General features: G+C 37.6%; 1 protein-coding gene across 1 annotated transcript; it reads right to left on the reverse strand.

Annotated features, from left to right (window-relative positions):
• Positions 1 to 2,012: 2,012 nt before the first annotated feature.
• LOC122054865 lies at positions 2,013 to 4,611 on the reverse strand. The gene is made up of 3 exons (XM_042616290.1): positions 4,269 to 4,611; positions 3,244 to 3,327; positions 2,013 to 2,258 (listed from the first exon to the last, which is right to left on the reverse strand). The coding sequence occupies exons 1-3, from the start codon at positions 4,609 to 4,611 to the stop codon at positions 2,212 to 2,214; spliced, it is 474 nt and encodes a 157-aa protein (XP_042472224.1). The 3' UTR covers positions 2,013 to 2,211.
• Positions 4,612 to 13,146: the final 8,535 nt, after the last annotated feature.

A 13,146-nucleotide genomic window follows, 5' to 3' on the forward strand; every position in this document is an offset into this window, starting at 1 on the left:
TCCATTAGGAAGTTCCTGAGCCACACTGCTTCTTTTGTTGCCTCAGAGGCTGCCACATACTCAGCTTCCATGGTTAAGTCAGAAATACATTTCTGCTTAACATTCCTCCATACAATGGCTCCACCTCCTAAAGTAAACACATAGCCTGATGTAGACTTACTATTGTCCCTATCTGATTGGAAGTTGAAATCTGTGTAATCCACAGGGAGCAAATCATCTGCTTGGTAAACTAGCATATAATCTCTAGTCCTTCTGTGCTTTAATATACGCTTACGCAGCCCAATGTCCTCTCTGTGGTTACTTGATATCTCGCTAACCACGCCACCAGAAATGATATTCGGCCTCGTGTACAACATAGATACATTAGGCTCCGACACCAAGCATATGAATCGCCTTTACGTTTCTATCTCTTTCATGCCTTCTGAGACATCTCTTTAGATAAAGCTACTCCACGCCTAAAAGGTAAAACCTTTCGAGTCTCGTACGCTAAACGAGCTAGATCAGATCGATATATGAAGCTTGGGACAAGCACAACATTCTTTTCCTGTGATCCCTTATTACTTTGATCCCAAGAATATGTGTGCATTCTCCCAAGTCCTTCATATCTAATTGCTTGGACAACCATACCCTTACTTCTGACAACACTTTGATATTGTTTCCAACTAACAAAATGTCATCTACGTACAGTACAAAAAATACCACCACATTTCCATCACACTTCTTAGATACACAGGACTCATCCGGACACTGAATAAATCCATATGACTGGATTACTTCATTAAATCGGATGTTCCAAAACCTTGAAGCTTGCTTCAGTCCATAAATATATCGTTTAGCTTACATACTAGATGCTCTTTGCCTTTTTCAATGAACCCCTCTGGTTGCTTCATATGGATGATTTCTTCAAGACTTCCGTTAAGGAAAGATATCTTGACATCCATTTCCTAAACCTCATAATCCATATGAGTAGCAATAGATAAGAGTATCCGGATAGACTTAAGTATAGTTACTAGCGAAAAGGTTTCCTCATAATCGATTCCCTCTTTCTGAGTATACCCCTTCGTAACAAGCCTTGCTTTGAAGGTTTCTACCTTCCCATCTATCCCTCTTTTTCTTTTGAAGATCCACTTACATCCAATGGATTTTACACCATTAGGTGGTTCTACAAGTTCCCAGACCTTATTAGAATACATAGATTCTATTTCAGAGTTCATCGCTCTTTGCCAAGATACTGCATCTTTATCTTGGAGTGCTTCGTCATATGTTCGGGGATCAGGTTCATGTTTACTTGGGATCAAGTCAGACGACTCTCCCAAAAACATAAATCTTTCAGGTTGCCCCACAACCCTCCCACTACGACGAGGCACTGTCTGTAGTTGTGTATCATTTGTGATACGTGTTGCAGTTTCTTGTGATATTTCATCTTGTACTGTTGGTACTAAGTTAGGCGTATCCTCTCTTATTTCTTCTAGAACAATTTTACTCATGGGCTTGTGGTTCATTATATAATCTTCCTCTAAAAATTAAGCATTGGTGCTAACAATGATCTTCTGATTTTTAGGATTATAAAACAAACCACCTTTCATTCCTTTGGGATATCTTACAAACAGACAAACTTCTGTTCGTGATTCCAACTTGTCAGTGTCTCCCTTCAGCACATGTGCTGGACTACCCTAAATCTGAATGTGTCTTAGACTAGGCTTACGCCTATTCCACAAGTCTGTGAGAGTAGAAGGTGCTGATTTAGAAGGTACTAAGTTTAGAATGTGTGCTATCGTGTCCAGGGCATATCTCCAAAACGAGTTTGGTAATTCAGAATAACTCATCATTGATCTAACTATTTCCATAAGAGTCCTATTCCTTCGTTCTGCCACACCGTTCTATTGGGGTATACCAGGTGCAGACAATTGGGATTGAATCCCAGCCTCTGATAAGTAATTCCTAAACTCTAAATGAAACATCCCAAGTTTTTTTTTTTTTTTACCAATCTCTCTCAACAACTACGATTTGAATGATCACATTGCCGAACCATAAAGGAACTATCATAACCAATAGACAAGTTTGTATCAACAAATGTTTATCGATAAGAACAATAACTCCTCAACATTCCCCACTCGAGTGACTAAGAAACGAAAATCTCTTTTGGTAGATCCAGTATGCACTGCCCTCCCGGACAACAGACAGTACCATGCGTCCATCCCGCCTCCTCGTCTACTTCGTCCGTGGGCCTTCTGGCATATCCTGGAAGTCATCCTCACCTATAATATAAATGTGGTGAGTCTACGACCCAGCAAGTACAGACCAATATGAGTATGAAGATATCCATAAAGTAGTAGAAATAGCAACTAGAAGCCTTTTAAAGAAAACATATCACAACCAAGTATGACATAAGAAAGATATATCATGCAACAGTGTTCCTACGTAGCTAATAAGGTGAATATGTCACATATCCGGTAACCACAATTAGAGCCAGTCAACAGTCCCATGAACCTAGAGGTACCTCGTAGAGAACATGCATCCAGTCATATAGCCGAAGCTAACCATATCAGTCAAGTTTGGATGGGCCCTCCCCGGAGCTCATCCCGGGTCACCCATCCCGTACTGCTACCACATATGCTCATACACATCCAATTAGCTACATAGTTAATATATCATAGTAAATTCCAGTCATTCATTTCATAGCATATTCCAGTCATTCTTTCTATATTCGTTTCATAACAGTTGTATACTTCATTCATTTCTTAAACATATCACTTCCCAGAAACCTTAACGGAGCCAAATTCATGCATAGGTAAACAAGCTACTGAAACAAAATTCATCTTTTGTATAACCAAAAACTTGAGTATATCTCAAAGTATTAAAACCAGCCGGAAAACTTGAACTACAGCAACCTAAAATAATTAGAAAGAAACCAAATAAATCCAAATTCAGAATTCTAAAGTCATCGGAACCACATAAGAACAATTCAAAATCGACACATCACACTCTATATTTATCTAGAATTCGATCAGCCACTAAGGCATCATAGTCAAATCTAGTTCAGTTCATAGCATTTAGCATAGTTTTTCCACAGGTAGTGCATACTATCCTCCATATTTTTTTTTAGTTCTGTTCCTAGCATTCAACACACAACATTTCTACTGTCGAGAATAATAAATTCATAACACCTACAGTCCATACTTGTCTATTCTTCTGGCAACAAAGCAACAAAATAAAAATAAAAAAAAAATCTCGAATCAATACCTTTAAAGAATCTGATATGGAATTCCAGCACACCAATGAAAACATCAGAAGAAAGAAGAACCAACTTTGAATCCGTGTTTACACCTACCAAAACCAATAGAAAATCTGAAAGCCATCGCCCCTTTCAAAAGACCGCTGTAAAACACAATTTTCTCACAGCAACATGAACAACCACAGCACAAATCCACGTTCAAACCTCCAAAGAAAACTCATAGCCTACTAAATCCTTCCATAAAAATCGCAGCTGACTCGTAAGAAACCGAAATCACAATCAAAATTAATTCCCCACAAATCAAAACCACACCAAAGTTAGCTCCCAACAAATCAACCTTATCCGCATAACAAAACAAATCTCATTGAATTCCATGGTCATCTAATAACCTCACGAATCAAAATTGTACAATTACAGAAAGAATAAACAAATAGATACAACCTAAACAAAATTCACTATCCTCGGAACAATCTCGAGAGATAAAATTCCATATCAAATTCCAGTTCCAAACAATGTTCACTGAATCCAAACGGAATATAGCTAGGTCATCAACTAACTCTACAGAAATCCAAACGAATTGTTCCAAAGCTTCCAGTGGCCTAAAGAAAACTAACCAAGGCTACCAGAAACCGGATCGTAGGATCAGATCGACAAGAGGAAACCAATTTGAAACTCATGTAAATCACAAATCATAGCAAAACTTTGTGACAACTCACTTTCAAAACCAGAATCTCACAAAATTCTTAAGCGGAGACATGAGCACCATCGGAAGAACCAATTCGTAACTCAAACCCAAAGAACTCAAATCAGAACTCAATTCACGAGAGGAAAACCAGTACAACTCAAATCCCATCAAAGATGTTCTCATCTTTTGCAGAAATCATGAAAATCACGAGATGAAATTGAGATAACACAGAAGCACCAAATCGCATCTCAATCAACCTGTTGAACATAATCGGTGAGCAAATCAACTCTTCCAAGCTCCTATCCTCTACCTTGCGGATCTCATACCATCATATTCCAGAGTACTTGCCTTTCTTTCCTCGTTCCTCTGTCGGAGCCCTCGCCCTAGCTGTAGTCGTGCCGCCGGTGTGGTGGTCAAGGGACTCCACATCCAATCGCAACTCCACCGAGATCTTTTGGTGCTTGATCGAAAACCTGAGCTTGGTGGAGAGCCGATCGACACCAGCGAAGGTGATGAGTAGAGATGGAACGACGATTCGAGCCACAATCAACCGGAAATCGGGAGGTATAGGTATAATACCTAGGTCTTTTATTCCAAACCCTAAGTTACTTAAGTTAACCAACTTCCAACCTAACAAAATATCATATGTTTCCCCTGAATTTAATAATTCTATCACTTTAAAATATGTCATATAAGTTTAATTAAAATTCCAAAAAATTTCTAAAATTCGTAGAATATTTTATAAGTTAATCCTTTAGTTAAAGTTTGCATGACCTTAGACATTTTCGTAAATAAATTCCTTAATTTCACTCGTGGGTCCTTACACTAAAGAGGTATTCACCACCACGATCAGACCGTAGTGTCTTGATACTTTTACCATGATGTTTCTCCACATCAGCCCTGTACTCTTTAAACTTATCAAAGCACTCAGACTTGCGGCGCATCAAGTAAATGTATCCCTATCTCAAATAATCATCTATAAAAGAGACAATATTTGTAACCACCTCTTGTTTGGATAGACGTAGGACCACACAAATCAGAATGAATCAGTTCTAACGCATCTTTGGCTCTATACCCTTGGTCTTAAATGGTCTTTTGATCATTTTACCTTCCAAGCAAGATTCGCAAGTTGGAAAGTGTTCCTTTCTCTTATTAGAATTAGAAGATGTGTTATTAATTTCTATTTGTTGCTTTGTGGGAGAAATTGGATTTAGAGTATACAAGTTGCCTACTAATGTACCGGAATAGATAATAACCCTATTCTTCTTGATAACTACTTTGTCATCAAAAGAAACAGAATATCTATCCATAAAAAATTTAGAAACTGAAATTAAATTCTTTCTAAAAGTTGGTACATAAAGACAATTTCTCAAAATCAAATTTCTATTCCTATCAAATGATAAGTAGACGTCTCCCACTGCAACAGCCGCCACTTTCGTTGCATTGCCCATGTAGACCGTTATCTCTCCCTCATATAGTCGTCGGGTTTCCTGGAACCCCTGCAATGTATTACAGACATGATCAGTGGCTCCTGTATCTACACACCAGGTACTAGTAGATAACACCGCTAAACATGTTTCAACTACAAGAGAATAAGATATACCTCTATTGTTCTGATTCCTACGAGGACAGCCCGCCTTTCAATGCCCTGACTGCTTGCAGATAAAGCACTTGCCCTTTGGCATATTCACTCCAGCATTAGGTCCAGTACCTAGAGATCTTTTCACCTTCTTTGCTGAGCCAGCCTATTTCTTCTTCTTCTTGCCTTTCGACTTAAAAGCAGAAACATTTTCAGCAAAGTGAATCTGAGAACTATGACAAAATATACCTTCTGCTGCCTAAAGTTCTGTCAGAAGTTCCGCCAACGTATAAGCCCTTTTGTTCATGTTATAGTTCAGGCGGAACTGCTCAAAACTTATGGGTAGTGTCTGGAGAATAATATCGATCTGGATTTCCCCATCAATTTCAGCTCCAAGGATCTGTATTTCGTTCAAATAAGTCATCATCTTGAGGATATGATCCCTTACGGGTATCCCCTTTGATATGGTGGTTGTCATTAATTTTCTCATTGCCTCTTGCCTAGTACCTCAATTCTGGTGTCCGAAGAGTTCTTTGAGATTATTCATCATATCATAAGCAGTTGGTAAGTCCTGATGCTGATGTTGCAGCACATTTGACATTGAGGCCAAAATGTAACACAGCGCCATCTCATCTGCTTTTACCCATTTCTTATGATACTCAATCTCCTCTTCACTAGAATCACTATTAGGTGCATCAGGGCAAGTCTCTAATAGTGCAAACTTATAGCCTTCAGCAGTTAGGACAATGTCCAGGTTTCTTTTCCAATCTATATAGTTTGGACCAGTAAGTTTGTTATCTTTTAGAATAATAGTCAATGGGTTAAAAGTCATCCTAAGAATCACAAAATGAACTTTTGGTCAAGACTCTAAATTTAGAATAATATTGATTCCTCAAACAATACTATTTAAATTTACCAATACCTCAAACACCGTGTATTTTGCATGCCACGATAGTCCATTAAACATTTGTAAGAGGAGGTTTTACCCATTAATTTTATTCTTGTCAAACTAACTTTATGACAAATAAAATTAATAGTTGGTTTTTCCTTCGATCGCACAAATAATAGCAATGACTCCGATGGGGAGGATACTATTAAATGTGCCTAAGTGTATACTTTTACTTGATACTTAGTCCATTAAATAGGATTGTGCCCCTTCAGATGGAGTAGATCACACGCTCCTAAATAATTTCCTATAACCATCCATAAAGGAAGTTTGATCTAGTGATCTACAAACAAACTCATCCGATGGGGAGGGAGGTACTCAGAGCTAACACGTAAGTTTGTCGCATCACTTACAAACCAGTAATGGAGATCGTGGAATTTATTTACTAATCCCTCTCTCACTTAGTTATTTAAGGTGAGGAATTTTAACTATGCAAGCACACATCACAGCAAATAAAGCAACAAATATGGAAAAATAATTTTCCAAATATTATGGCCTTTTCCATCACTGTCTTTCGTGTGCTGCTAACCCTAGCTGCTGCCATCTTTAGCCACCGCAATCGGGTCTAGTCGTCGCATGTATCTTGCTTCTTTTTCCGCTGCGCCTCTAGTCCATAAAAAGTACCACGCCTTGCAAGGATACGATCCACGACAAAAATAGAATTTTACATATATCGATCCTATATTCCACAAAGGAATGTACATGTAATCTAGATCGAAACAAAAATATAAAATCCTAAAACTAATACAGCTCTTATTGTATTTAATACATATAATCATGCACACACAAAAATGCCCTTGACATGTCCAAGGGTCCAATCACACACAATATCTATAAGTCATAATAGTTCGAGCCTGCAACCATAGAGTTAACACATCCTACTATTATCCTGCCTAAATTATGTATGACATGTGCATAATTAAACTGAAAACCAAACACATAGAGGCAAACCCTAACTCTGATACCAATTGTTGGTTGATACTTGGAATATCGTACTGGTTCCCCTGTACAAAAATTTTGTACAAGTCCTGAACCATTCCTAACAACCTATTGTGTTCTTTAGAAATTAAATTAGGAATCGCAAACGGAACTTAACATTATTGATTCCAAATTTAACTTATCTGTGCTTAGAGGTTTAGACTTAGATCGCAAACGATACTTAACATTATTAATCCAAGTCCATCCATGTTACAAAGTTGGTTAAATATTTATTTCTATAATTGGCTTCCAGGTTAAACATGGCGAGGCACTAGGCCTTCTTGGTTATGGGTTCATCCACCACTTCCTTGACAAAGCCTTTTAAAGAAATTCAATATTCAATCTCCTTATAGTAACCCTAGGTTTAACCAATAAGAACAATCGAATCACAAGATCGAAAAAGAAAAGAAAAGAACACAAACTCGAATCACAAATTCAAAACCTAGAATCATATGCCTCTTGTGTTTGGTATTTCAAAATCTATATAAAGAAAACTAGTATGATGCGGAATAGAATTTCTAGTTATACCTTTCTTTGTAAGCAACAACCTCTTGATCTTCTATCGTATTCCTCTTCTTATCTCGGACGTTGTGTGGGCAACGATCTACCGAGATGAGAACAACCAAGACAACTTCCTTCTGGCAAGTTTCGGCCACCAACCTTCAAGCTCCAAGGGATGCAGGAGCAAAGCCTCCTTTCTCTCCTTCTCCAAGAAAAATCCGGCCACCACAAGAACTCCTAGAGATGATATGGTTCGACCACAAGAAGAAGAGAGGAGAGGATGATTAGGGTTGGCCACACCAAGGAAGAAAAGAGAGAGGAAAAATAGATGTTAGGTTATGAGGTGAGGCACCTCTACCCTCTCTTTTATATTCCTTGGTCTTGGCATATAAGGAAATTTTTAATAAAAACTTCCTTATTCTCTTTGCCAATGAAAGGAAAATTTAATTAAAATTTCTTTTAATCCTTTATCATCGCCGACCACATCAATTGCTCCAAATAAGGCAAGTTTTAAACACAAAATTAAAACTTCCTTATTTGTTTCCGAAAATTTTAAAATAAAAATTTTTCTATTAATTTTCCCTTCATGGTTGGTTATAATAGGACATTTTATAAATTAAAATCTCTCTTACTAAAACATGTGGATGATTCCCAAAAAGGAAAGTTTTCTTTAAAATTAAAATCTTCCTCTCAATCTACAAATAAGGAAAGATATCAAATCTTTTCTTAATCTTTTGTAGAAACTATAATAGGAAAGATTTAATTTTAAAACTCTCTTTTAAATCATGAAGATGGTTACAAAAAAGGAAAGTTTTATCAAAAATTAAAATCTTCCTTTTAACTACAATAAGGAAAGATATAAAACATTTCACCTAATCTTTTGTAGAAAGCTATAAAAGGAAATATTTAAATTTTTAACTCTCTTTTAAAACCATGGTATCCACATAAGAAAAGATTTTTAAATTAAAATCCTTTTATTTTATATGGCCGGCCACACCAAGCTTGGGCTCCAAGCTATGGCCGACCACCTTACTTGGCTCAAGCCTTTGGCTTGGTCATTCCAAGCTTGGGTTCCAAGCTTGCTTGGCCGGCCACCTAAGGGTGGGTAGGAAGTGGGTATTTGGTAGATATAATACTTTATAAATAAGAGACTACGATAGGGACCAAGAGGAGGAATTGGTTTTAGTCTCCCGATGAAGTTAAGCTTCCCGTGTTCGCTCCAAACACCCAACTTAATTTCATCAATAATAATTCTTACCACTAAAGAATTATTATTGAACTACCGCACCAATCCCAAATTACATTTTGGGCTCCTTCTTATCATGAGTGTGTTAGTCTCCCTGTGTTTAAGATACAGAATGTCCACTAATTAAATGAGTTATTGAAAACTCACTTAATTAGTATCTAGCTCCAAGAGTAGTACCACTCAACCTTATCGTCATGTCGGACTAAGTCCACCTGCAGGGTTTACATGATAATCCTTATGAGCTCCTCTTGAGGACATCATCAACCTAGATTTATCAACAACACACACTGTAAATAATATCATTTCCCAACTTATCGGGCCTATTGATTTATCGAACTAAATCACACCTTTGATAAGTCAAAGAAATAAATACTAGATATATATGCTTGTTATTATATCAGGATTAAGAGCACACACTTTCATAATAACAAAGGTCTTATTTTTTTATTCAATCATTATAAAAAGAACTTGTTTTAAATGGTCCAACTCAATACACTCCGAGTGTACTAGTGTAATTTTATAGTTAAGATAAACTAATATCAAATTACACTATGACTATTCCAATGGTTTGTTCCTTTCCATCTTAGTCATGATCTACTATTTATAATTTATAAGGAATTGATAACATGATCTTCTGTGTGTGACACCACACACCATGTTATCTACAATATAAATTAATTGAATAACTACACTTAGCATATAAATGTAGACATTTGACCAATGTGATTATTTATTTTAAAAATAAATATTTATAAAAAACTAGGCTTTTAGTATACACTGTAACAACCCGGAGGTCCGGGCGCCCGGGAGGGACCCGGGCTCCCGGAATGCAAAGTTTATCCCCCAATGAGTCTCGCCACCTGGAGCACCCTGGTTGGTTCAGCTATGGCATATTTAGGGCGCCCGAAAGGATCCAGTTACCCCGAACCTCCTATATAAGGAGGGTAAACATTGGAGTCACCATAACAACGAAACAACACACAAACTGCTCTCCTGTGCTCCTGCGACGCTGCGAAGGTTCTCCGACAAGTTCTACTTTTTTGTTTCTTTTTAATTATTGTCAGTTTTCCTTTTCTAATTAATTCTTGTACTTCAATTCTGTAATTACCTTTCAAATAATTAGTGATTGCCCATCGAAAGCACTCATGTGTGCGGGCCTTAGAGTAGAAGTCGACAAAGGCTCCGAACCAAGTAGAAAATGTTGGTGCGGTTATCACTAACGGTCTAACTCAAGTTTTGATGAATGAAAAAATAGGTTAAGTTAGTTTCGTTGTTATCTAACACTCTGATCGAGTGTACAAGAGAAGCCTAGACAAGTCGACGGGCTGACCTGATGTTTGGCACGAAGTCCAGCTAGGTCAATGGGCCGACCAGATAGCTGGCATGAAGTCCAAATGGGTCGACGAGATAACCGGACGTTTGGCACGAAGTCCAGCTAGGTCGACGGGCTGACCGGATAGCTGGCGCGAAGCCCAGACGGGTCGAAGGGCTGACCGGACGTCTGGCAGGTAAGTGAAGGTAAGTCACAGGAAGGGAGTGGCTGTGAGGACGCATTCCCGGGAAGGGAACTTAGGTGTCGATCCAACTTAGAACCATTTTGGACCTCTAAGTCGAGATCTTGACTAGATTCCGATCTCGGAGAGATGGAATCTAAGTAATATTCTGCTTAATTTTGAACTGTGCTAATACTTTGTGTTGCAGGATATATCTTATATTTGCCTCCGGACTAACGTTTTCATGCAGGAAGGAATCCGCTAAAAAATAAGGGTCCGGGTGCCCAGGATGGTTCCGAGCGGTTGGAGGTCCGGGTGCCCGGGAGGGATTTGGGTGCCCGGGAGGGATCCGGGCGCCCGGAGGTGAAAAATTATCCTCAATGTCATTTCGCCAAATGGAGCTCCCTGGTTGGCTTGGCTACATCATAATCAGGGTGCCCTAAAGGTTCCAGGCACCCCGAACCTCCTATATAAGGAGGGTAAAGGCTGAAGCTCCAACAACAACTCAGAGTTTACTCTTTTGTGGTCCTGCGACGCTGCGAAAAGATCTCTGACAAAGTTTTTCTCTTTCCTTCTTGTTTTCATAATTGTCAATTTTTCTGTTACTGCATAATTCCTGTACTTAGTGTGTAATAAGTTTTTGAATTATTAGTGATTACCCATCGAAAGCACCCTTGTGTGCGGGCCTTGGAGTAGGAGTCGCCAAAGGCTCCGAACCAAGTAAATCCTTGTGTTCTCTTTGGCTTGTTTACTTTTCTGTTGTGCTTACTCTACAAATTTTTTATTCTATATTCACCCACCTCTATCGAACGCTATGGTTCAACAAAAATGACCTTTGTTAGCATTGCTTTACGCCTTTGTCTTTACTTTTCCGATGTGCGCTCTATAATTTTTTTTAATCGCTATTCACTCCCCCCCCCCTCTAGTGAAACTATTTGATCCAACAAGTGGTATCAGAGTCGGTATCGCTCTGAATTGGTGCAACCACCAATCGAGCAAGGGTTTTTTTTTTCAAAGTAAAATAGATATCGTTTGGGTTTAAAAATTATCCTTACGCCTTTTGTTTTTTTCCTTCCAAAACCATTTTTAAAATATACATTCTCATCTTTTCACCATTGGTCGATATTAGTAAAATATTACATTTTCAAAAAATTATAATAATATTTTTTAATATATTTTATTAATATTTTATTATTTAAAAAAAATCACGCATATTTTCCTTATCTCCCGCACTACTAATCCAAGACCAAGTCTTGGGATTCCTTATTTTTTTTTGTGTGTAAGGTAAAAATGGTCCAACTAGAAGGACGGAGCATTCACAAACCACCTCCATATGAGATATACGAGAGGCATGAATTCAATTTATGGAGGATGCAGATGGAAAGCTTCATCTTCATGAACGACTTTGATAGTGGCTTGGCACTGAGAAGATCAACACAAAACTCAGAAGCAAACCAAAAGGTAATAAAGTTAGTTTCAGATTTATTACCTAACAAAGTTAATTGCAGGATAGGAAAAGTGAAGAATGGCCACGAGTTTTGGACCTATCTAACCAAGCTTCACGAGGAACCGTTAGAGTTAGATGATCAAGTCACAATCGAATCCGAGCTCGAATCCCCAAAGTCATCCACAAAATCGGACCAAATCAGCTTTTTGGCTTTAATAGCACAAGAGGAGGTAGGAGGATCTGAATCAGAATTCGAATCAGAGATGACGATGGACAAGGAGGAGAAGTCGAATGAGGATTCTAAAGGTAAAATTGTGAATTCAAAATTTAAATATCATTTAATATGTTTTGAATGCAGTGAAAGAGGGTACTACAAAAGTAAGTGCCCCACCTATAAGACTCGAACCACACAACCAGAGGTAAAGGAGAAGCCGACCCCGAAAGTTCAAAAAGGCAAGGAGCATATCCAATGCTTCAATTGCAAAAAGATGGGTCACTACAAACCTCAATGCCCAGAAAAAAGACCCAAGGATCCAGGGGGAGCAAAGGTTAGTAAGTTTACAATACATGACAATCCAATTTTTTCTACACATGTTAGTAAATTAGATAATCATCATTTCTCTAGTTTGGATTTACCTCAACAATTAGATATACAAGCTCAACCAAATATATTAACTAATAAAAATCTAAACAATAATTTAAAAAACAATTTGTTGATCTGTAAAATTTTATATTCAAGGTTTAGGAACTTAGAAAAGCAAATCAATCTTTTGAAAAATAAAATTCATAAACAAGAAAAGATAATTACCAAATTATTAAATCTAGACTTGAATTACAAGTCTAAGCCAAATTTTAAACCAAGATATAATCAAGTATCTTTTGATTATGAAATTAATCAACAGATTTAATTCAAACAATTCAATTAATTCAAAATTAAAAACTTAAATTTAAAATTACAAATCAAACATTAAATCTTAACCAAAACTAAAACCTAAATCAGATCAATAATTCAGGGGGAGGCTCTAGAATAGCTGAC

This window comes from Zingiber officinale, chromosome 3B (assembly GCF_018446385.1).
Source record: "Zingiber officinale cultivar Zhangliang chromosome 3B, Zo_v1.1, whole genome shotgun sequence".
NCBI classification, from domain to species: Eukaryota; Viridiplantae; Streptophyta; class Magnoliopsida; order Zingiberales; family Zingiberaceae; genus Zingiber; species Zingiber officinale.

Bases quoted from the DNA above. Each gene is read 5' to 3' on its own strand.
- LOC122054865 (XM_042616290.1), bottom strand. From the start codon at position 4,611: ATGACATATTTTAAAGTGATAGAATTATTAAATTCAGGGGAAACATAT. The intron at 3,328-4,268 runs GCAAGTACTCTG...TGGTTTTGGTAG, and splicing joins AGAGGAACGAGGAAAGAAAG to GTGTAAACACGGATTCAAAG. The intron at 2,259-3,243 runs GTATTGATTCGA...TTTATATTATAG, and splicing joins CCATATCAGATTCTTTAAAG to GTGAGGATGACTTCCAGGAT.